Below are 26,548 nucleotides of genomic sequence, written 5' to 3' on the forward strand. Positions count from 1 at the left end.
CTCATTCCATCACTGTAGTGTCTACACTACAATGCTATAGCAATGTAGCTGCCATGCTACCGCTGTAGCGCCTGTAGTGCAGACATACCCTAAGGCCTGGTCTACACTAGGAAATGAGGTCGGTATAACTATGTCGCTCAGGGGCGTGGACAATCCAGTTAAACCATCCTAACCTCTGATGTACACAGCACTAGCACCTCTTGGGGAGGTGGAGTATCTATGCCAGCTGGAGAAGCCCTCCCATTAGCATATGTAGCAGCTTCGCTGAAGCACTACTGCTGTGCTGCTGCGGTGTTTTAAGTGCAGACAAGCCCTACGTAAAATTCCATAGTGATGACTTATCTTCACAAGCTGAGGTCACATTCTACGTAAAGAGAGGTGCCACCTGTGTCACCAGAATTGGGCTCTTGTGGTTTAGAGACCTATTTACTCTTCTGAGCTACTGTAGTTTGGTAAAGAGTCCTGTGGCACCTTAAAGACTAACAGACGTATTGGAGCATAAGCTTTCATGGGTGAATACTCACGTCGTCAAACACATGCATGACAAAGTGGGTATTCACCCACAAAAGCTTATGCTCCAATGTTAGTCTTTAAGGTGCCACAGGACTCTTTGTCGCTTTTTACAGATCCAGACTAACACGGCTACCCCTCTGATACTTGTAGTTTGGTAGTTTCTTAATAGATGGAGCAGCTGGTTACTGCCAGAGCCTCTCCCCTGTGGAAATATGGATTGAGATCACATATGAAAATGAGTCTGAGGATAAATGAGACACTAACCATTGACATCTCTCACTCTTGTGATGGATGGTTCTCTTCAGGAAACACCCACGACTGGAATAAAATGGGGAGGAGGGTGGGTGCTCAGGATTGAGATACATTGACTGAGCAATGCAGGAACCAGGACGGGAATAGCAGGAGGTGCTACAGATCACGATTCATGGGGCACTGGCTGAAGTATGTAGGAGAAGAGCCTGTACAGTGCCTGCTTGCACTATTGGTGGGACAGGGCTAACGACAGAAGACCTTCCTTTTCAGAGGCCCTAATTTCAACCACAAAATTAGCTATAAAAAGAAATACACTTTGCTCACCTGCAAATTGCTGTGTAATATCAGTGGGTATGATGAGGAGTCCTGGATTGTTGTTAAACAATTTTCACTTTATATTAGAGGATCTTACATTGCCAAACTAGCATTAATTGAGTCTTCCAACTTCTCTATGTGAAGTAGGTAAGTAAGAGGCCCATTGACTGTCAATGGGATTTTGGCTCCTAAGTGTCCAAATCCCTTTTGAAAATGAGATTTAAACTCCTTAATCAGTTAGGTGTTTCAACACAGGGCACAGGAATGCCTAAATACCTTTAAATATCTGGGCCTAAATGACTTGCCCAAGGTCATACAGTGAGGTCAGTAGCAGAGCTAAGTATGAATTACCAGGAGGATGAATTCCCAGTCCCCTGCTTTAATCACTTGTCAATGTTACTTTGCTATAAATATCACCATGACACATCATGTTGTTAGATGTCTGTGCAGTTCTTTGGGGGGGGGGGGTGAATGTGCACCAGTGGCAGCTCCAGCTGCAAATCTTAGGTATGTAATCCTCTGCAATTCTCCTCAGGGGCACATGCACTCAGAAAGGGCACTTTTAAAAGTGCCCCCCAGGCTCTGGCTGTTGCTACTAGCTTGTTCACTGAAGTGCGCATGCCCTCTGGCTTTGCAGGCCCCTGCTGGAAACAGTCCATGTTCTAGGGTTTCCCCATGGACTTCATCTGGAAGATCCAAGGGTAACTGTGAAATAAAGGCAGGGATATCTATTTTACTTAGATATTTTTTCTATGTGGGGCAACGTCCCAGGCGACCCGACGGTGGAATCACCACTGGAAAGACCAAGAAGAATCCAAGAATGAGAACATTTTCTTTTTAACAGTAGACAATTTGGAGAACCCAGCCTGCTTTCTTGATACATAATGCAGGCACAAAACAACTGGAGACAGGAGGAGGAAGGGAAGGAGGAGGCTGGTGCACATGATGCCTACAGCAGACAGAATGATATAGTTAACAAGGATCTAGGCCCAAGTCACAAAAATACAGCTCCCTCTTGATTGCATGACTCCAATTAGAAGAAATTAGACCCCCAGCACCTGCAAGATCCCATTGCCTTGACATTGGAAGTCACAATTCCCTTCTTAGAAATCCTTGTCTTGTCACGTTGTTTTTAATCCATAAATAGTCAAAGAGCCTCTTGTAATCTGAAGCCAGTTTCCAGCTGCCCATTTTGCTAAGCCTGACACACAGTCTGTCCTTATCAGCTTTTGCAGGTAGAACTCTCTGCTCTCACTCTTCCTACCCACCCACTGTTCTTTTCTTCCTACTTTTTGTTCCTATGAAACAAAACTCATCAAAATAGAGTGAGTGGTTACACCATCAGAAAGTGCAACTGAAGTTATCAGACACATGCCTTTGCATTTTGCCACTCAACATGCCTTCACACAGGAAACGCCGATAAGAGAACCCAGGAGTCCAACCACATAGTCCCTGTCTATAGACAAGAACTCCGATTCTTTTCCTGGATGCCAGTGAACAAAACCCATGCAAGATGTGGGGGTAATTAATGTTACCTCTGGGGGAATACTGTCATCTGAGTCCGAGCTGTCATCATAACCGCTGCCGTCTAAATTCATCTGTAAGAGCTGGTCAATGGTGGCGTCCACAGCTCCATTGTTAGCCCTCAAAACACATTCAATAATGTCATAATCCATATTGGGGAACATAGTCTTGAAATCTTCCATGGCCTGGTTGAACTCCAGCCGTCGCACCTGCCTGGTGGGCCGGCTGTTGTTGAGTTCCTGGGCGGAAGAGCTGTTCCTTGAGCCGCCATTGCTGCTGCTCCGCCGGAACAGGCTTGTCATTTTTGAGAACTGTTTTTGAAAAATGTTTAATCTTTTAAAACCTACTTTAGAAATTTAAAAAAAAAAAAAAAAAAAAAGAGAGACTATAAATCCTAGGTGAGGAAGAGGTGGGAGTGGTGGGCGCCGCCTGCCAGCTTTGTGGTCAAGAAGCTACATAGCCATCCTTTAATGCTACTGCCCAGTAATCCAGCACACAAAGGGGAGACATCCGGGATGCCTCAGCAGAAGAGCAGGAATTGCTGTGCCAACATGGAGCGGCCTGGTTCCAAGCAGTTCTCCACTGGGGTCCTGTGCAGGACAGGTCTTCAGCAACACAACAGACTCCTGAGACACGGGAGCATAATGTAACCTGGGAACAACAAACAAAAAACACACTTGGAACAGAATCGTGAGGAAATAGATCAGAAAGGTTTTTTTAATAGAAAGAAGGTTTTTTTGGTGGAAAGACGTGGACTTCCCTCTAAATATTTCAGGACGTTTGTCAAAAATGATCTTGAAATCATTGAGAGAGAGAGAGAGAGAATGTGTGAAGCACCTGGTTTTCAGTAAATGAAACATTTCAAAAAAATGTCAAGAATGTTTCTGATCAAAATTTTGATTTAAAAAAATAAGTGAGGGGTGGAAAGGAGAAAAAAATAAGTGAAAATGGGTGTTTTCTCCAAGCATCTACAGGGAAATAACACAATTAAAAAAAAACAACAACAAAAAACCCCTTCAGTTCTGACCAGCTCCATTCACAGCACACATAGGTCATTTACACTATGTATGTTTATTCTGTTTGGCCAGTAGCGAGGCCATGGAGCTTAACAAACAGTGTCACAGTGGCTAAAAGCTGTTTGTACCTATTAGCTGTTAATTACCTATTATCCTGTCACAAGGTCTAAGGCAGGAGACAGTTCCCAGGATAGAATAGGACGCTGCATATATTAAACTAATTCTACATTCTACCTTAGCCACATTAAGTACAGATAATAAGGAGACTTATCTCAAATACCAAGCAGGAGTGAAACAAAGCTGGAAATGGGGCCTAGGTCTGCCAAAACTTTGGACACATCTCTCCGGGCAAAGAAATACAACTGGTATGCAGATACCACGGTAATGGGCATCAATAGACAGAGAAATATACTTTTATCTCCTAAGCTGGGAGGAAAAGCATGACTAGGCAGACCACAATTGTGTTTTTGTGTCTGTCAAGTTCTGGCTTCCAGTGCCGTTCTAACCACTAAGCCACACATTCTCCCTAAACAGCACAACGCTGTATTTTCAAATATTTATTAACATTTCACAGCGACTAAGCAGACGTGTTTATATAGCACTTATGGAAATGAACACAGTTTTCTGCAGAGGGAGCTTCAGAGGGAGATTTTAAAACTGTCAAACATTTGTATAAACACAGTCATTTGGATTTGCTACTGAGAAAGAGCAGTTCAGTGTTCTCATTCAGAACAAGAACCGCAAAAGGAACCAGCGTCACCACAATTTGGAAAGCACATTGCCTTACTCCCCTTTCCAAGTCATCATATCTATCTTCTGGCGCGGTTATAAATTCCTCTTTAATAAATCCCTCCCTTGTACATTAGAAATTCATGGCAATAACAGCTCTAAAGGGAGGAGGTTAGCCTGCTTTTTAAAAAGGAAGTATTGGATTCCCTAATCAAAGGAATATGATAACTTCCAAAAGAATGTGTCCAGAAAAAAAAAACCTGTGCAGCCAGTCATTCATTGTTATTCATATTACAGTAGCACACAGAAACCCAAGTCATGGACTCGGGACTCTGATGTCCTAGGCACTGTACAGACACAGAACAAAAAGATGGCCTCTGCCCCAAAGGGCTTACCATCTGAACAAACAACAACAACAACAACAACAACAACGGCATTTTCTACCCCAAAGAGTTACAATCTAAATAAAACCATTCAAAATCTCCAACTGCAGTGTTATTATTTATAAATAATTGACTCTCTAAACAGAGAAAGTAAGTAAAACCAACTTTGACAATTTCAGAACAGCAGATAAATACTTTGCAAACATGGCAAATCAAACATTGGGAAAAGTCACCAAATCCAAGATTCACTTTAAAACATAAACTAGGACTGTCAATTAATCGCAGTTAACTCAAAAAAATTAATGGCGATTAATCGCCGTTTTAATCGCACTAACAAACAATAGAATACCAATTGAAATGTATTAAATATTTTGGATGTTTTTCTACATTTTCAAATATATTGATTTCCATTACAACACAGGATACAAAGTGTAGAGTCCTCACTTTACATTATTTTTATTTGCACTATAAGAATGATAAACAAAATAAATAGTATTTTTCAATTCACCTCCTACAAGTACTATAGTGCAATCTCTTTATCGTGAAAGCGCAACTTACAAATGTAGATTTTTTTTGTTACATAACTGCACTCAAAAAAGAAAACAATGTAAAACTTCAGAGCCTACAAGTCCACTCAGTTCTACTTCTTGTGCAGCTATTCACTAAGAGAAGCAAGTTTGTTTACATTTACAGAAGATAATGCTGACCACTTATTTACAATGTCACCTGAAAGTGAGAACAGATGTTCACATGGCACTTTTGTAGCCAGCATTGCAAGGTATTTACATGCCAGATATGCTAAACATTCATATGCCCCTTCATGCTTTGGCCACCATTCCAAAGGACATGCTTCCATGCTGATGATGCTCGTTAAAAAAATAATGTGTTAATTAAATTTGTGACTGAACTCCTTGGGGGAGAATTGTATGTCTCCTGCTCTGCGTTTTACCTGCATTCTGCCATATATTTCATGTTATAGCAGTCTCGGATGACTGCCCAGCATGTTGTTCGTTTTAAGAACGCTTTCACTGCAAGTTTGACAAAATGCAAAGAAGGTACCAATGTGAGATTTCTAAAGATAGCTACAGCGCTCAACCCAAGATTTAAGAATCTGACATGCCTTCCAAAATCTGATCGGGACAGGGTGTGGAGCATGCTTTCAGACGTCTTAAAAGAGCAACACTCCGATGCGGAAACTATAGAAACCCAAATCATCAAAAATGAAAATCAACCTTCTGCTGGTAGCATCTGACTCAGATGATGAATATGAACATGCACTGGTCTGCACTGCTTTAGATCGTTATCAAGCGGAATCTGTCATCAGCATGGACATATGAATCTTTAGCACATATGGCACGTAAATATTTTGCAATGCGGGCTACAACACTGCCATGTGAATGCCTTTTCTCACTTTCAGGTAACATTGTAAACAAGAAGTGGGCAGCATTATCTCCTGCAAATGTAAACAAAACTTGTTTGTCTGAGTGACTGGCTGAACAAGAAGTAGGACTGAGTGGACTTGTAGGCTCTAAAGTTTTACACTGTTTTGTTTTTGAATGCATTTATTTTTGTACATAATTTTACATTTGTAAGTTCAACTTTCATGATAAAAGAGATTACACTACAGTACTTGTATTAAGTGAATTGAAAAATACTATTTCTTTTATTTTTACAGTGCAAATATTTACAATAAAAATAAACAAAGTGAGCACTGTACACTTTGTATTCTGTGTTGTATTTGAAATCAATATATTTGAAAATGTGGAAAATCTCCAAATATATTTATATAAATAGTATTCTATTATTGTTTAACAGCATGATTAATTGTGCGATTAATCACGATTAATACTTTAATTGCTTGACAGCCCTACCATAAACAGATTATATAGCTCCTGCCTTTCATTTAGAGACACGGGGCCAAATTCATCTCTAGATTAACTCCACTGATTAACAGACTTACACCAAGGACAATTTTGGTCCATAATATACATTTTCAAAGGCTTTTTCTTAATTGGCATGTGGAGAGTTCAAGACAACTGTTCAGAAATTGTATTTAATTACTAAAGAACCCAAATCAAATTATTTTAAAATAAAAATGTCAGAAGGACCTTAGCAAAAAATCATGTAATCAGATTAAAAACCATTAGGCAGAGCAATAAGTCACCCATGCATAACTGTTTGATTATCATGTGTATGTATTATGCATGAAAGTTATGTTCCTTATATTAACCAATTCATGTTAGCAATAAAGCTTCAGGCTTTTACACCTTGAGTTATTCTAAGCAATTTAATAGGCTGCACAGAGTAGCCCAGTATCCAAGCAAAGAACAATGACAATGCAGTAGTGATCCCTCCAGGGAAGTGTACTAAGCCCAGCAGAAACATTAGACGGATGCACTTAATTTTGCACTTCTGTTTGAAGTCTCTTTTCAGAACAATGCCCTGTTCTGTCACTGATGCCTCATGGGAGCACTCTGTTTAGTAAGCATTCTGGAGTGCACCAATGTCCCCCTTTTCTTCCGTCTTATTTTGTATTCTGCATTGTAATTGAAATCAATATATTTTGAAAATGTAGAAAAACATCAAAAAATATTTACAATACATTTAAATTCATATTCTATTATTGTTTAACAGTGCAATGACCCCAGTTCGTAACCAACTCCACTACTTGCTTCCTGTCTTTAACCTGGTGTCTATCCCTGACTTCCTGGTATCCTGACCTGGCTCAAACCCAATTCCATTACATATCTCCTGCCTGCAACTCAGTGCCTGACCCCAACTTCCTAATACCCTCATTTGGCTCGACCCTAACTCCATGGCATGTCTCCTTATGACAGCTTGATAACCGACCAGTGCACGTTGGCCATCCCCAGCCTGGCCTTGACATCTAGCACTGTAGTTGTGTGACATGATCCATATTGGGGGGGCGGGGGAGGGAGACAACGACACATTTTCCAACACTGGATTCAGGGTAGTGGGGGCCTTGCTGTCTTTGGCATCCAATGACAAATGCGATACTTCTATTTCTCCAGGTAGGGAGTTGTGGGTTCCCATCCAGCAGGCAGTCAGTGTGTAGGGGCAAGGTGGGTGGGCTGGGTGGGGAAGCGGGCAGCAACCTTGTATGTTGGTAGCCTGAGGTCACTGTAAACAGAATTGCCATCAATCCATTGAACATGTTATATAGTAACAGTCATAAAATAAATTCTACCACATTCCCATTGTACAAATGGGGAAGCGAAAGCATGGAGAAGGGAAAGTGACTTGCCCAATGGCAAGGCTGGAAACAGAACCCGGATCTCCCAGCTCCAGGTCCCTTGCCTCTTTCCAAACATAATATGAAAGGACAGGGAGGTGCCAATATGACTCATGAGGAATATCAGTAGAACTTCCTGTATCACATTACTACTCAATCAAGTTCTGCTCCCAACCAACCTGCCCTCCCTAACCTACCCACAACAAACTTTCCCTGAATTCTGGCCCAATATAGCAGGTTAACAGCAGGGCTCTGAAAATCACGGTTTATGCGGGGAAAGTAAGAAGGATGTTTTGTTGTAAAGTTGTTCGGGTCATCAGTGCAGACAGCAGTACAAACCACATCCTCACCCAATGTCTGATAGGTCAGCCAGTGTTCACTGAATCTCACACCAAAGCACCTAGCCTTGAGCATTACAAGCTGTATCCTGCACAGGTCTTTAGAGAGAGATGTGCTTACTGTAAACAAACTTTTCTATATGAGAAAGCACTTATTACTGGGCAAAGCCAGACATGCGTTAACTGTGACATTTCACAAATGTATTCCTCTGCAGCATTTCCTCCTGCTTTTTGAATTTAACATGCTGGGATTTTTTCATTTCTCACATTCCATCAGATTTATCAATTAGTCTTCCACCTACGCTAGGAAAACAAGAGCATTCAGTCTTGTTAATGTTGCTGGTTTATGCTGTATATATAGGACACTTTTCCATTAGTTCTTTGAAAAGGAAGGTCCCTGTTTGGATTTTTTTTTTTATGGTTAATCTCTCCTGAGACTGTTGCCCTAAATCCAACCTAATTTGTTGCATTTCCAAACCAAGGCCGAGATCCTGCAACTAGAACCATGTAGGAGGATTCCCTGCACCCACACTGATCCAACTGCAGGATTGGGGCCTAAAATTATGACACGCCTATTAATTATTATTAATGGACCAGGACCCCACTGTCCTAGGTACTCTACAAACACAGAACAAAAAGACAGTCTCTGAGCCAAACACCTAACAATGTAAATAGTACAAGAGACAACAGATTCATACAAATAGTCTGAGAGGGAAACAATGCAACAATATTGTCAACATGATACACTAGCAGCCTAGGTGTTGTCAAGTTTTTTTCTAGGGGTTCATGGCAGAGAAGAGAGATCCTGATATTAATTTCATGAGAGTTAAGAGCCACTCAGCATCTTACAGGGCTCAGCCTATACTTTGCAACTTCTACCCAAAAACTGAAAAGAGCTTGACAACTGACAAGCATTACATCTCAAGTATTTTGCATATGGGGAAACTGAGGTAAAAAGTTTAAGGGACTTGATATAGACTCACTGTGTGATCTCGGGCAGAGCCAGGAATGAAACCCAGCCCTTATGCCTTCCATTTCCTTGCATTAGCCACTAGACCATATTTCTTTCCCCTTGTTCGTTCAAAGGCATTAAGTCATGTAACTGTAGACAGAACCCAGCCCTGCATGTTTGGTCGTTAACCTGTTGAACATGTAGCAGTTACTAATAGGCCTGTCCTGCTTCACCATCTAATTATCTGACTCCAGAAAGCAGCAAAGTACCATGGTGCATAATCGCAAGAGAGTGGAATTCCTTTGTCAGAGAAACCGTGGTAACCGGTGAGGAAACATACATTTTCAGTGTTACATTCTGGCTCCTGGCCCCCTTTCACACTTACATTTTATTTTAAACTACCAAGACAGTCGCAAAGAGAGATTGAGTGCAGTCCAGAAAACCTAATGTGCTGATTAGACAAAAATACCTATTACAGATGTTTCCAAAAGTAATGAATACTGAAGAGAAATAAAAGCAGTGGCGAGCCAGGATATCAGCTATGAGGTAGTAATAGTAACTACACAGAGTGCTACAAACACTTTGATTTCTCAAGTCAAACAACAACAAAATATCTCATTGGTGCTCCCACCTGCTAGGCTGATGATGATATGTCAATTCACATTATAAGCCAACACACGATCATTATGCTTTCCTGATGTTGGTGGAAGAAGGGAAAAAATAACAACTGAGTCTCTTTAAACCCACCTCAGAAAAAAACTGAATTGGTGGAAGCCTCTTCTTCATGAATTGATTACTAACCTCTGACCAGGGAACAACAGCAATCTAGGAATGACCCTAGCGACACCTGTGGTTAAACTGTGGGAATTCTGCAAGGGATCTTATGTGCTATTCTGATCACCCCATGAGACACAAAGAAGGCCATTCAAAAACATGGCAGCTTATTATAAAGAACAGCTTTGTAAAGACAAAAATGCAATTGCTACAGTCTTAGAACCTCAATATTCCAAACATTCGATAAAAGAGAGTGTCTTTTTTGGTTACTTGCTTACCAGAACTCAGTGGTTGTCAATGGAATTGATCCTACAGGACAAGTGGAATTTTAAGCACCTAGAACCACACAAAGAAAGAGCAAGTGACCTCCATTGATTGGGTGTTAGTCTGCTCTTTGGACAACAAGGGAAATCTACAGCTTGGTTTATACTCCATGGCAAAATGCATATGAATATGTCACTTGAAGGTACATTCAGACCACACTAGCCGCTGCTTATGATTCATCTAGTCAATTGCTAGCCGTACACGTGTCTTCATACACTGGGCCAAATCCCATGTCCTTACTAACTCTCTGATCCCAACATTTGTGGCCACAGTCTGCCCACATGGAACAACTTGTAGGACAGAGACCTCAGGATTTACACATTCCTTACTAGGACACAACTCCCATTCACGTCAGTATTTAGCCCCCAGCTTAGGAAAATGTTCCTGTTCAGGAAGGAAGCCTAAGCACATGTTTAAGTTCCAATGCAGTCAATGACCCTGTAGCATATGCTTAAAGTGAAGCACCTTGTCTGAATTTTTTTTTAAATTGTCTTTCTGAGCTTGTTTCTGTAAAAAGGGGCCCAGTGGTAAACTTTATTTTAAATGCATCTTAAACAAAGCCAGTTGATATTATCTGTCTTTGTCATACAGGGGCATCTAATTTAGTATCCTTTAAAAATAGCAGTAAGTTATGAGGTTTAGCCTTGTTTAAAAGATGCTATGCCTGATGCAACTGTAAAAGATCATTTAGTAAACAGAAGAAGGATAAAACAAGCCCTACTCACTACCCTTCTAACCTGTATGGTATTGCAGGGGGGAATTATTTTGGGGAACTTCTATGGTCTGTGCTAAACAAGAGGTCAGACTAGATGACAACAATGGTCCTTTCTGGCCCTAGAATCTATGAATTGCTGCATGCCTAATACTATCGGTGCTCAGATAAATTATTTACATTGTGCTAGAGGGCCTGCTCAGAGGTGCTTACAGTCTAATTTTACTTTAGATGGCTCTTCCCTTTCCATGTGTGGGTGAAATCTACCCATGGTCACAGACCTAGCTCAACACCCATGCACCCTTTTTTGATGGTTTAATTTGTGCATAATTTGTGTACTGGCCCTCTGCACAGGGGGGAACGACACCCTAGGCTCTGGGAGGAGCCTGAAAGCATCCTAGTATGTTGCTTTATATGTCAAGAACACAGGCCCAATATTCCAAGTGCCCAAAGAGTCCATTGATTTCAGTTGGGTGCTCAGCACTACTCAAAATCAGGCCCCATGTCAGCAAGAGACCAAGTCAGCTTGTTCTAATATCAATTATTCCTTTCCAAGGTAGCTGTTAGTCAACATGATATGGGAGACTGGGACAATTCATCTAAATTATAGTCCACGGTGCTTAGCATGTCTAAATGCAGTAACAGACTGAATAATTGAAAGCTTCTGGTCAGAATATTTTTAAAATTAGGTATGTGTACAATATGCTATACGTCAACAAGGCTCCACGGCATGTCTTGGTTTGAACAACACTAAGGGACTGCGGTGTTCAGCTATTTCCAAAACCATGGATGACACAATACACTGTAGTTTGGAAAAAGTTTGCTGTGAAGTCTGTTTCAGTCTGTCAGTGATGCCTTTGAAGAGAAGTATTAGAGCAGAGATGATACATTTTAACCATAGATCTGTGCCTTTTCCCTCATGTGCCCCTAAGTTTATATATGTACAGGGACACAATTTGCAGTGATGATAATCCTGGTTGATTTACTGTAAATCCATTAAAATATCTTTCTTTATTAGCCCATGCACTTCAACAGTACCTGTTATCAGAGAATTTCAAACCACTTTACAGATATGGATTAATTTAAGATCACAAACTCTCTATGAGGTAGGTGAGATCTTTACCTTTATTTTGGGGTATTTCCTCATATTCTGTTTGTTGACACTTCTTTATATCGCTTGTTTGTTGACAGTCTTCTTTGTATTTCATGTTAACGAGCAAGTACAGTAAAGGAATACTTGGAAATATTGAACACAAACCAGCTAGACTGGATGACAGGAATCAAAGGTTCTTAGAATTACTGCACTACTGATAATTATTTTTGTAAAGTCAATGAAGCATTGGAGAGATGCCAGGAGGTTAGAGAAAGTCAAAGGTTATGCTGATTTTCAAAAAAGTAAAGATGAGCGCTCTTGTCCATTACCAGCCTAACTGCTTTCTCGTGTAAAATAATAGAACAAATAAAAGAAAAAACACACTCACTGAACAGCTGGAAAACAATGCGCAATAAGCAGTATAGATTTTTACAGCTTAACTGGAAACATTCAGACACAGAAAGTGGACATTTTTATGTACTCAAATGCTTCAGTTTGTGATTCAGGAAATCATATGGTGTGATATTATTTGGTAGCTAGAGCTAGGTACTGAAAGTCAGAACGCCCGAGTTCTGTTCCACTCTCTCACCATGGACAAGTCATCTGGGCTGAGATTTTAAAATTCACCTTAGGGGATCTGGACACCCAAATCCCATTAAAATTAATCCCACTAATAAACCTCAGCCTTAGCTTCTCTATGCCTCAGGCTACCCATTTGTAACATCAGGATTGTAACTCTTATCTACCCATTGTCCAATCATTTGAGGACCTCAAAAATTCTTTACAAACTTTTATTATATCCCTATTTCACAGGCAGAGAAAGCAAGGTACACAGGAATTACATCACCAAAAGAGTCAGTGACAAAGACAGCAGTGGAACCCAGGAGTCGTGGCTCCCAGATACCTAAGTGCTAATCATTAGACAGTACTGCCTCCTATACTCCCTTCCTCCCCCAGATATGTTCTACTTGGCAGTAAAGAACCTGGCCTATAGGTCACTGTATCCAGCCTGTTAAGCTGACTCAGAGAACAGTATGGACAAATTATGCATTACCTATGAACCCTCCAGAGCCTTAGCATCACAGAGGAGCTGAGGTTGGGGGACAGCTATATACCAGACTCATTAGTGAACAGTGAAGAGATATTAATCTAATGGCAAATTATATTCAATTATGGGAATGTCTAAAAGTGCTGGGGAACCAGTTTTTCGAGCTCACCAAAGAACAAACAATTCTCCTGGGGCTGTTTGCATCCGACTCTAAGTGCCACTATGTGCTGACGAATGAGAGCTTCAATAGCGCAGAGCGAGAGCATCTGTGATGGCCCTGCAGGCCGTCTGAAGTGGCGGGGAAGTGAGACAGCTCATTTTCACCATCTCTCAGCCTCCAGTTGCACGGGCTTTTGCGTCTGCCAGGTAGGAAAGGCAGAGGGCACTCAGAGGAGAGGGAGATGAAACATACCAAATGCACTTGAGAAGAAATGAAGTGCACAAAGACAGCCATGCGTTAAGGGGGCGGGACACATCTCAGCTCATGTTCACAGTACAACGGGGTTGAACACCTGGGCAGAATGGTATGAGAAAAATCTGCGAAACATTGGGAAAAAACCTCTCTTCCCCCCAAATCCCCCAAACAGCACTTAATGCAGCAAAACAAACCCATGGAAATAACTTTGGATCAGGAGAGAAAATAAACCTGTGAGGGTTTTTACATAAGGTTCCATTAACTTGGTGAAGGAGGGTACTACGAATGGACCCTGATTAGACTTAATGGGATAGAATTTACCATTGGAGTCAATGGGGTTACTCCAGGAATGAATTTAGCCCAACAATAATACTTTGTAGTTCCATAGAGTATTTCATCCAACTATCTCAGAGTGCTTTACAAACAGCGATTAACTCATGAAGTACATGTTCTTACAGCCATTCACAGGTGCGGAAACTGAGACTAAGAAAGGTTAATCAACTTGCCCAAGGCCACATGGTGAGTCAGTGGCAGAGACAAAGTCTTCTGCTCTAACCATTGGAGCAGCAAATCCTAGAGCACAAGGAACTGTTCTGTCACATCAAAGAGTAGGGGCAAAGGCAACAGACAAGAGCCCCAAGCTTCAAAAGCCTCCACATTAGCCTGCTCTCAACAAACTTCTCCTACTTTCCCGTACCCTTTGAACCCTCACTCCACCCACTTTTGGTTGAGTAGCTGGCTGTGCTTCAAACTGTGTCGTAGCATGAAGGGGGCGTGCCCAGAGCTCCACACTACTCTGCCAGCAAAAAGAAGCCACAAAAGCAACACCACACTACACTACTCGATGTGGCCCAAACAGGGGCATATAAGGTCCCCAGTCTCCTGTCCCGCACCCCAGAGAGCAGAGGAGTGGGAACCAAAGGAGCCTCACCCCTATTTAATACTTGCCTGTTTCTTTCCAAGCTAGACCAGTATTGCCTCAAAAGCCAAGTAACCTTTAAATGCTGCACTTGCTTCTTAAGACAAGGCTCTGAGCCAATTTCTCCTTTCACATACATGTTGACTTCAGGGGAATTAAACCTGATTTACACTGGTCTCAGTGAGATCAAAGTCAGACCTCATGTTCCTAAACTATACATTAAGGGCAACATTCACCCAGGTACAGCAGGCCAAGCGTAAGTCCCTGAACATCAATGTGTATGCCTGTGGAGACTTCGGGAGGGGCTGGGCAGCGAGCCTCCTGGAGGGCAGAACGCTGGTCAGCATCCACCATTTCCATGGGAACTGTCAAATCTAAGTTATGTTTGCATTTAGACCAGATGACAAATAGCGGAGTCCTGGACCTTAAAAAGACTAGCACAGGGGTGGCGGTTGGGCTAAGAAATCCATCCTTTGTGCAGCCTCCTTCATATAATCATTGAAATTGTTGCATGCAAGACAGTTGTAGAGTAAGGATGGTGATTGGTTGAGTTACCTCTGTTATCACAACGGTCTAAGACTTTTGGCCCGGCAAAGATACACGCCTTACTGTAGCTATATACCACATGGGTGTAATCCATAAAGTCAAAACAGCTTAGAACTTAAAAACTGGGTAACAGACTGTGAATCCCAGTGATAAGTGAACCTGGTGATATTTTGAACAAAAAGAGCTCTCAGCCACGCTTGTAGCTATTTCTATTGCTTCACACTGACTCAGCAGACATTCTAGAATGACACACAGAGTGGCAATCCTGGAATCCTATTATACAGATTACTATATGCTGCCTTCCTGTACTCAGGGGTATGTGCGCGCACACACACACACATACACACACACACACACACACACCCTACCTCAGAGTTCAGTCTCTGCTTCTGTCCATGGCTGCTCAGAGCCTGCCTCTGTTTTTCATTTGCCCCTTGCTCCCAGGAAAGGATTATCCTATTATTTATCACCTCACATAATACCACATGAATCCAGAAGATAAAACTTTCAGTAAAATGCCAAAATAGACATCTGATGCCTTTTGCTTCCCCTGTATCTTGCTAGGCTAGTCTCTAACTTGGCATTCTTCTTATAGCTCCAGTTCCTGGAACCAATTTAAAACAGGAAAGATGAAACTGTGTCTGTTTTTCTCCCTCCTGGCTGCACAGCGCAGTTTGCAAGCATGATCCTCGATAAATAAAGAAGACAAACAAAAATAGAATCCACTTTTGATTTTTTTTTTAAACCCTCATGACTTTTAAGCTTATTTAATGATTTTCTGAATGCTTGGAGTTGACACCACTAGATACCCAAAGCTACACACATGACAGGTCACAACCATACCAGCTCCTTTTAGCCCCAGCCCTCCCTATACAGAAAACCTGTGGAGTGATATTACAGCAAGTATCACACTGATCAAAGGAATACAGAAAATTACAATTCATTCCAAACAGGTCCATTTATTTGTCACAGCACTGCATTCCACCCAAGGAAAGGAAAGGGGACCGGCAGATGGTTCGAGTAAAATCTCATTAGCTAATTCAATTGTTTTTGACACCCCTTGGAAGAGAATGGTTCATTACCATGCAAATAGAGAGCGTCCTCCATTCTCAAGCTTGTTGTCATATAGCACAACGCAATATTATGATCCTCAAGATTTATATTGCAAGTGCTGTTCAAATTGTGAAATCACAGCAGGGTTAGATCTCTCAAACATTTTCATGCACTTTGTTCTAGGGGGTCATTTCAATACTCTGGAGAGCAAGGGGGAGAGGATAGCATCTCTCTGTATTAACAAGATAAAACCTACTATCCTTTCCTGAGCACTTCATTGGTTTTAAAACCCAACATGTAAATTGTTCTAGCAAGCAGACAATGCATGATCTCTGGTTCAGGAATAGGGCTAAGGATCATGACAACCCAGCACATTTTGTTTGCCCCTCTTGCTTTTGTGAGACCAAATTCACTACCACAGGTTGACAAGATGTTGCTACCGCCTTCCTGCATGGAACTGGTGTTGATGTAGAACCCGGAAGTAAGTTATTGTTATATCACAACACAGGAAAGAAACTCTCTCTTTTAATAGCTGCATATTCAAACCGAGCAGAGTCAACACAATCATTTCCTAAATGTTGTTATTCTACAATCCAACCAACTGCATAATACCCACAGGAGTTCTAGCTGCAATAATAAATAATAATCATTTGCTCTTATATAAGAACTTTCATGTGAAAAATCTCGGGGGGGGGTGGGGGGAGAGAAGAGAGAGAGAGAGAAAAGAAGTTATTCTAGAAAATGCCCAAACACACATCTGCCTGATAGACTGACAGGCTGCTTGGGAGGCATGAGGTTCTGCTTGTCTCAAAGAGCGTGTGCTTGCATCAAGCTCACAAAGCACTACAATTTTAATCCTCTATCTGGGTATTTATGTGGCTCTGTTGCTGGATTATCCAAATGTCTTCCAAACACATCCATGCCTCACAAGGGTGCTGCGAGGATGACCACATGAAGGATTGTGAGGTACTCAGATACTACAGTAATGGGGGACCTTCAGATAGATAGTATTTAAAAACAGAACAACGATATCATTTTTCATAATTTATATACGTACACCTCTACATATACAAGTGTGTATATAATATACATGGGGGAGTAGAAGTTACTGAAGTCACAAAGAAATATGAATGAGTTTTTCACTTAATTTCGTGAGTGCTTCATTCTGTGCCTCTTCTTATCTCTTGTGGGAGGGCGTTCCACAGTCTAGGTCCAGCTGCTCTGAAAGTTCTTGCTCCAGAACTCCTAAGTCTCCCTCTCTTGGTAGGCAACTTCACTGTTCCAGGGGAATGCAGCTGTCATGGCAGGTCATGGATGGAGGGGAGTTCTCTGATACTGCTAGACCCAGTGCCACAAAGGGCTATACATACCAAAACAGAGACTTTAATTTGGATTCTGCATTGACTGGAGAACCAGTGCAGCAAGCTGAGTGCCAAGGCGATATGTTCCTGGGGACCTGTGCTGCTAAAAAGAGGCTGCTGAATTTCTGTACCAGTTGGGGCTTTTTCAGGTTGTGTGGGTTCATTTCTAGATATAAGCTTCTTCTAACTCCACATACCACCTACAGATATTTGCAAGACATCCCTTAGTCTTTACATTTGCCTGTAAAATTAATTTTAACAACAGTACACGCTGTGAGGCAAATCCACCAATATCAGCATGAAGAAAAAGTATTTTTTTAAATTGCTAGGTGTTTTATGTTCTGCTGATGAAATTAAACTGAGCCTTAAAAAAAGAAAAAAGTAACAGACACACACACGCACACACAATAATTGCTTTTTCACTGTAAAAGAGGGCGGACTTATTTCATCCAGGGTCTGCTTATCAGATCATTAGCACAGTCAAAAACTCCAGCACTTAGACATCACTTTTCAAGCTGCATTCCACAGAACACAGCATGGATTGCTTTGCAGCAGAAGAGATCTGATTAGACCACCCTACTAGTGTTTGGAGTACTTAAATAGTACTAATGGGTGGCTTACCCGAGATCACTTATTCACGGACGCTTTAAAAACTCCCGCACCCCAATCTGGGTCTATGCTGGTTATGTGCTATGTATGTATCTTGTGAACCTTATAACCTTACTTGTAACCTCTCATAACTCAAGCCTGACCCCAGATGTACAGTACCTTCCTTCCTAACTTGTGTAAATTTGATTTTAAACATTAGCTTTAATATATTTGAAATTGACACTGGGGCTGAGCTTCCGCAGGCAGCAAAATTCTAAGTAACTGCAACTGGGAAACTGGCATTCCTCTTTTGTATTAATAAAAAGGCCCAGGAGCTAGCTGGTGTACTGGGACAGAGCAAAACTGTGGTCTCATTTACCCTCTGACTGACGACAGCAGGGTTGCACACGTTTAACTGATGGCACAATTTGACCCACTGTGCCCATCAAGTAACATGCCACCTTGCTGTGTATTACTGACCAACATGCTAAGCAAAAGATATTCTCATTGTCACCATAAAGTAGGGCTTAGAAACTAATCAGAGTAATCCATGGATAGGTTCACCTAGTGTATGTTTTTGCAGAGAGACCTGGCGCTGGGAAGAGCAATTAAAGAAAATTTAAGCGTGTTAATAGCACTTAATTTCTGTTGCCCCTTTCAGCAAGGGATTTCGAAGCAATGTGCAAACATTAACTGAGCATTCCAACAACCCTCTGAAATATTTTAATAATAATCATTTTACAGATCGGTGAACCACGGCTCAGAGAAGTTAAGCAGTTTGCGGGATGTCACACAGGAAGACACAGCTGTAAATGGAACACAGAAGTCCTGGTTCTATTCTCCTGTCCTGCCTCACAGAGGCCATATTTACTGGTTCTCTGTTAGTTTATACTCAGTCTCCAGTCACAGTCTTCCTTAGAGAGGACACACAATGCGTTGGCAGTAACAACTGGCATTCCACAGAGATGTTGGCAAAAACACAACTGAGTTGGAGATAATTTGTTAAACTGAAAAGGAAGAGTTTACCAAGAAAGCCCAGGGATTGGGGGAGGATCCTTTATCTTCATCTGAGATTAATAAAAGCATATTCAGCAAATATGCTTGGGGTTTCTCCCCCCTGCTCTCAGCAGATTTGGTGAGCCCAGATCTCTGTGTCTGCCAGTGCTATGCACCATGTTTCACACATCTGGCAAAAGAAACCCAGGCTGCTAGGCTGGCCAAACAGAATATTTTAAACTGCAATTAGTAAAAAGTTTACACAGCCATGGTACCTTTTTACGCTACAGAGGTGGTGTCGGAGTCCTCTCTGCTAGCTTCACTGGCAAAGTCTGTTTATAGAGGACCTACCACAAGGGTCCATGATTGGAGCTACTGTTTATTCCTGTAAGTCCTGAAGAGCCAACATAGCTAAAGGAGAATGAGCTGGATTCTTTCCTGCTTTGTGCATTTTCAATAACATTAACAGTTACTTTCTGACTGCAGACTCCTCACTACTGTGATGGAAGAGGGAAGAGCACAAGAACAGTTGGATGTTTTTAGAAACAATGCCTAGTGTTGACACAGAAATAGGCTAGATCTTCACTGTCTCATAATAACCAGGCTAAAGGCCCATGCATCAGCACATGTATCATTCTAACACAGCTGAACCGTGATCATTTTTCCACAGTCCACATACAGATGTGGCTGGTTTTGCTATTCAGATGGGGCCTTCAAGACATCATCCTTGGACCTGATTGGCAATTGAAAAGCACTCATCTCTAGGCCACTGTTTGGTCTTCCATACATCTGATATTTCAATTGTCTTGAATGGATTTCCTAATAGCTTGAAGCCGTTGGCAAACACACCCCAGCTTTGAAGGAAACTAAGATATGGATCAGAATTTTCAAAGTCAGCCTCCTGCCTCTCGTGTTTTGGTTTTAAAATTCTGATACCTCTATTATGGATCTGGGAGGGTGGAGGAGTTTGTGATAAATCAGAAAGATGAACAAGGTGAGAGACCTCATGGAAACAAAAGCAAAGACCTCATGGAACAGCAAAGGGCTCTCTCCTACTAATGCCTTGCAGAGCGAGTATTGGATTGTAGAGTCCTGGTGCAAAACTCAAACCCAAAGCATTCTGAAATGGAGCCAAGAGTGTGACTGACTGAACCATAAAGAAGCCCTTATTTAATGATGCTAAATGGAGGACAGATAAGACTTCCTTGGTTTGAAGCACATGTTCTCCACATACACGTTGTTATTTGAGTTGTGTAATTACACTGCAGAGCTGTGAACTTATCCAGTGTGTGAGAGAGTTACGTTGACTCTACATAGCTGAACTTTATCTGTGGGAGATGAGGCCGGCTAATACCTACTAGGATTAGATCTTCAACACTTGACTCCATTTGAAGGAGGAGGCTGACCCTAGAACTTCCAGTTGTCCATTTAAGGATAAATCAGAATTCCATAAAGAACAAAAAGGGACAGAGCCAATATTTCAAATGCCAGCTCCAGACTAGGGTAAATGTGATTAATTATCAGAAGGGCCTCAGAAGTTATCCCCTGGTGGACTGGAAATTGGTGTGATGAAAGGAAGAGGCCAAACACAATGCTTAAAGCCTCCAAGTTGTGCATACATGAATGACCTCACTCTCCAAAATCAAGATTTCAGATGTCCAGAATGCCATACGTGAGCAGTTAATGATCTTGGCTGGTCTGCTAAGCTGGTAATTTCACCCTGGAAAAACAGTCACTCAGCTTGTGGGTGAGAGAGGGGACAGGGTGTAGTAGCCTAGATGAAGCAAGGGAACAGCTGTAACAGAGGTGTGACCAACTGTTTACGGGCCTCCAAACACAGGGAAGTCTTGGCTTTAAGGGCAAATAAGAACATTCCAGTCCCAAGCATCTGCTGCAGCTCAGACAACAGATGGAATCGCTTAAACTCAGCGAAATGAGGCCAGCCTTTTTCCCTCTTCTACTGCCATACCATACTTGTAAGTTATCTCCGCAAATATGTTCCAACAGCAACTGTGCTATTTACAAATGTAACAGGTTAGGTACTGGGACAACATCCATTTCATGAGCCTTATCCAGGCACACGTAGACTCTCTATGTTCTGTGCTGCATTATATATCATCCACAAGTTTTGCGAGTTACATTGCTAACCCAAAGTAGCTGATCTTTTCTCTGTAGGAGCTGAGGGCATTTCCAGGATCAGACCCTTACTGCTACATTGGAATACTCTAACAGCTGATACGTCAATGGAAAGAGCCTTGTTGACTTCAATGGGGTTTGGATCAGGCCCATTGCCAATATTTTTCAATTTATTACAACAGCTCCCCTTATGAGATGTTGGGATTTATTTTTAGCAGGAAAGCCAGGGAAATTCTCTTCTTACCCCCCACCGCACCGCAATATACTATTTGTGCCACAGCTCAGCAACATTCAATATCTTCCCAACCAAGGAATATATTTTTTTCTCCTCCTCTAGATGTTTTGCTGTGCTTGGCATGATCATTTGTAAAGTCTTTACAACACATTAGATATTCACTGTAGGACAACTCTATGTTAAACGCTACTTATTTCTCTAGTGAAGACAGGCTATTTGACTCAGTCAGCAGCGTTGAGACTTGTCTGTGGCTTCCCAAGTGAAACGTTGAATTTTACAGATAGGAATTTCCTAAATAAGTCACAGGGGAGTCTGTTCCATCAGTAACATAACACACTCTTCTCTACTTAGAAAAGGAACATGCAGCCTGCTTATCTTTGCATCTGAGGCCCTGAATCAATGACGCAGCAGCTCTGAGCTTTCATTAATGTGTATTTAACCATCATGTTCTCCTGTGTTCTTTATAATAATGTAATAGTGCTTTGCGCTTATGGCATTGTAGGATTTCAAAGCATTTTCTGCAAACATTAATTTAGCCTCCTTTAGAGGCAGATATTATCCACATTTTACAGATAGAGAGAGGTGAAATGATATGTCATCAAGGTCACATAGCAAGTCAGAAACACAGCCCGATGGTGAATTCCAGTCCCATGCTCTAACCATTAAACTATGCTACTTCCCAATAGGAAGGAGCAGTGCAAGTGGCATGTACGCCTCATTCAATGCTTTAAAAAAATACTCCCTCCAATCCTGACTCCTTCAGCAATTAAAAGGGAATGAAAGACAGATCATCACATTTCAATGTTTAAAGGGTGGGAGAACACAAGGGCCATTTTAATTATACCACCTGAGACGTATGATGTTGCTTACACAGATGTCTGCAAACATAAATTTGTCCAGTGCAGACTAGGATACGGCTACCTTCTGACACATTAAGCAGTTAAGGGGATAAGTAATAACAGGCTTCCCGAACACAGTGTAGGAGCTAAAACAGACTCTCTTTGCAATGACAGCAAGACGACAGGTTTTTTCCCCTGCAAAGAGGGAGACATACCCATAATGTGCGACATTTAACAGTCTTTCGGCAGCCTGCTTTGGAGTAATCTGCCCAGTTTGGACCTCTGAGGACAGGGAATTGTTAGGCTTTGATTTGATCCCATCCAACAGGAAGTGTACAAGCCAGGTAGCATCTTATTAGGAATTGTATCTTAGATTTTATATCAAGTGCAAAAAACGTTTATTAGCATAACATTGAGACTACAATTTTAATCACACAATCATCAGAAAATACAAGAGTTTTGGAGTAATCCCATCCCCAACTGCACTCCTCAAAACCATTTTGTAATTGCCTGGATCTGCACTAAACACAGTTATGGTTAGCCATACACAAAGAGCCGTCAGCTGGAATGACTTGTTTCAGATCAAACAACAACCAGACAAGACAGAACAAAAGTGAAGTCTCCAGAAGAGAGGACACAGCACATGTCCTTCCTGCACTGAAGTGAACACAAAATGGCTGCCTGAGATTTACACAGAGAAAAAAACGAACAGGTGTAACAGTTCCATAACTAAATTGTCTCTATACAGAGATCCACTTACTATAATCCCTGGCTCACCCATGTGCTCACCTGCTGAAGTGAGCCATATTAACCTGTTGCTGAGTTCTCCTCTGTGGCATGAAGGAGGATGCAGATTCCCCCTGCTCAGAGTCCTCCTACTGCTGTTTCGCCATCCACCAGCCTCTCTGGAGCATCAGATACCAGCAGCTTTTAAACTACTTTTAGCCCTCACCTACCCCCTGAAGAAGTGGTGGAATTCAGATCTTACTACCGAACACACTCTGCAGTCACCATACGATTAAATAAAGTCAGCACAGAACAGAGGCCCACCGTAAATGGTACAGCGCCCTAACAGCACCCAGGAGCACAGGAAGCTCGGTTGTTTCTATCTCAGCAAGTGGCAATATGGTTGATTACCACTGTGGACCTTGACAAGGCTCTCAGCAGAGGGGGTATCATCAGGGCGACGGGTACTACAGGACATTCCATTCTTGTTCCACTCAGTAGCATAGCAGATACAAGCTTTCCATGCACTATGGAAAACGTGGGAATGGTCATATGAAAGGAGAGAGGAGCCATGGCCAAAAGCAACTTTACAGAGTGGAGGATAGAAAAGACAAGGTAAGTAAATGCTGAGAAACAACTCTGCCTAGATGTTCTCTGAACCCTATCGGAAGGCTCAACAGCAGATTGTCATTGGAAGAGGAGCAAGGAAGCAGGTCATAGTGCTAGAAGGATCGGGGTCGTCAAGAACCACATAGATGTATGGCTTGAGTGTATATGGCCTGAGAAGATTGTGGTTCTATTTTATTCTACATGGGTTCTTATACTGCCCTCATCACCAGGATATCTGAACACCTTGCATAAGCAACATGACTAACATCTGTTGCATACAGAACCAGACTAACACGGCTACCTCTCTGATACTTGATCTGTTGCATGTGATTTGTTCTCACTCTCCCCCTGTGGGGAGAACTGTGTGTGCAGCGCAGTGCTTTGTTTTGGGTAGGGTTTTGGACTTTGTTTTTCAAATGTCCAAGCTGCTCTGTGTGTGTGTTAGAAAAGCTCAGTCAGAGACGTTCACCTTGCACCTGGAGCAGAAGATGGGGAACTTTGTGATGGCCCCAAGTAATTGGAGGAGTTTGCTCCACAGTGCCAGATCTGCCCTCAAGTAAACTGTGTCTCCTGCACAGATGAGTTTTACCCTTCTGGTAGAAAGTTTCACGGTGCTGGAGGAGTGGAGCTGCTAACCCCTGTCCTTATTCTGGAGCTTTAGGCAGTCTTTTAGATATCTTCAATGGACTGGGCCCAGGGTAAGGACCAAGTGCATGAACTTGATTCAGTATTCCATGGGAAGCCAGCGTAGAGAGCAGAAGGCAGGTTTGATGGGTTTGCGACAGTCCATATTGCTGGGGATACACGCTGTAGTGTTCCATACAACCTGAAGTTTCCTAAGGGCTGATGGTTTCATGCCCAAATATACTGCATTGTGGGAGATGACAAAGCATATATAACTAATGCCAAGTCATTGTTAACTAGGATGGGAGGAGTTCCCTAGCCAACTGGGGATGGCAAAAAGCAGTACTTGTGGGTGCTGCTTTTAAGAGATTAGTTTCAGCAAGGAATTCAGGAGCAATCCTAAGCCATATACTGAACTGACCAATTATGTATCAGAGGGGTAGCCGTGTTAGTCTGGATCTGTAAAAGCAGCAAAGAGTCTTGTGGCACCTTATAGACTAACAGACGTTTTGGAGCATGAGCTTTCGTGGGTGAATACCCACTTTGTCAGATGTATTATGGGTGCCTTCAACCACAGGAGACTGCATCATGGCTGAAAACTCTTCAAAGTCCTTTCCTCTGCCCACCAGCATCGCCTTGGTCTTGCTGGTTGAAGGTGAACCTGAGTTGTTCTTCATCCATGAGCTGATCTCACAAGCACTGGGCCACCTTAGGGGCAGTGGTATAGTTGTATGTGGTGAAGGATAGAGCTGTATGTCACCTGCATATTGCTGGTGCTTGAATCTATGTCCTCTGACTAGTCATCTAGTGGCTGCATGTAGATGTTGAATAGGACCAGAGAATCAATCGATCCTCAGTATGTCTGCCGTCCTTATTTACAGATGCACAGCGGATGCACGGGTGACAGGTCATGCCCACTGCCACCTTTGACAAGCTGCGTGTGCTGCATAAAGCTTGGGATGGTGTTACTGAGGCACATCTGAAGATATGCTTTCAAGGATCCTTTGCAGGCTAGGAGAACATATGGCTGGTATGGAGTGCTCACACACAGCATTTAGGAAGCATTCAGTTCGCCTAGCAACAATGAGCTTCTAGCCCATTTACATTCCATTTCATTCTAGGACCAAAAAGCAAGGTCTAACTGATCCCATGTTTATATATCCAGTCAGGCAGGGGCACGGAGGAATGTAAATAATGATGGATGAACAGGGCCAGAAGCAAAGGAGTTCTTAACAAAGGCCTCAATCCTACACAGATTTATGCCTGTGAATGTAATGGGAGTACTCACGTGCAAAATTCCAGATCAGGGCCTAATTGTACATCCCTTGTCTTTGTGGCAGAGTGAAAAGCAACCACGGAAGAAAGAAAAGTCCAGAATACAAGAATATTTTTGAAGAGACACTGGCCAATTAAAAATATTTGCCTAGTCTATGGAATTTTTTTGTATTAAACCATACATCAAATTTTCTTTTCACCATTTGTTTTCTTTCTGTATCCCTCTCACCTTGGACAATGAAGATAGTCCTGTTCGCGCCACTTTAATACAGTCTGCCTCATGCTGTAGCACAATGGTTGGGCTGTAAAACACTGTATTTAAACCCAAACCAAAAATTCCCCCTCCCTGTTTTCATAGATTTTAAGGCCAGGGGGAACATGATGATGATCTATAGTGACCATCTGTGCATCAGAGATAGGGCCCTATCAAATTCACAGCCCATTTTAGTCAATTTCACGGTCAGAGGATTTTAAAAATTGTAAATTTCATGATTTCAGCTATTTGAATCTGAAATTTCAGGGTATAGTAATTGTAGGGGTCCTGACCCAAAAAGGAATTATAGGGTGGTCACAAGGTTGCAGTACTGCTACCCTTACTTCTGCACTGATGCTGGCGTCCACGCTGCCTTCAGAGCTGGGCACCTGGTCAACAGCTGCCGCTCTCTGGCTGCCCGGCTCTGAAGGCAGCGCAGAAGTAAGGGTGGAAATACCGTAACCCCCCTAAAACAACCTTGTTGCCCACTTGCAACTCCCTTTTGTGTTAGGACCCCCAATTTGAGAAACACTGGTCTCCCCCTGTGAAATCTGTATAGTATAAGGTAAAAGCACACAAAAGACCAGATTTCATGGGGGGATATCATATTTCACATTTTTCATGGTCATGAATTTGGTAGGCCAGAGATTTTACCCAGTGATACCTGCATTGCACCCAATAACTTGTAGTTCTACTAGAGCATCTTTTTAGAAATATATGTTTAAAACATCCAATCTTAATTTAAAT

General features: G+C 42.1%; 1 protein-coding gene across 3 annotated transcripts in view; it reads right to left on the reverse strand.

Annotated features, from left to right (window-relative positions):
• The window catches only part of CUEDC1 (CUE domain containing 1), a 123,305-nt gene that overhangs the window by 27,177 nt on the left and 69,580 nt on the right, over nucleotides 1-26,548 (reverse strand). For all 3 annotated transcript variants that reach the window (XM_039508133.1, XM_039508135.1, XM_039508134.1), the window contains one exon: nucleotides 2,616-3,255. In XM_039508133.1, the coding sequence (XP_039364067.1) occupies nucleotides 2,616-2,906 (291 nt within the window). In that variant the 5' untranslated portion in view covers nucleotides 2,907-3,255. The remainder of the gene's footprint in view (nucleotides 1-2,615; nucleotides 3,256-26,548) is intronic.

Source organism: Mauremys reevesii, linkage group 20 (assembly GCF_016161935.1).
Source record: "Mauremys reevesii isolate NIE-2019 linkage group 20, ASM1616193v1, whole genome shotgun sequence".
Lineage (NCBI taxonomy): Eukaryota > Metazoa > Chordata > Testudines > Geoemydidae > Mauremys > Mauremys reevesii.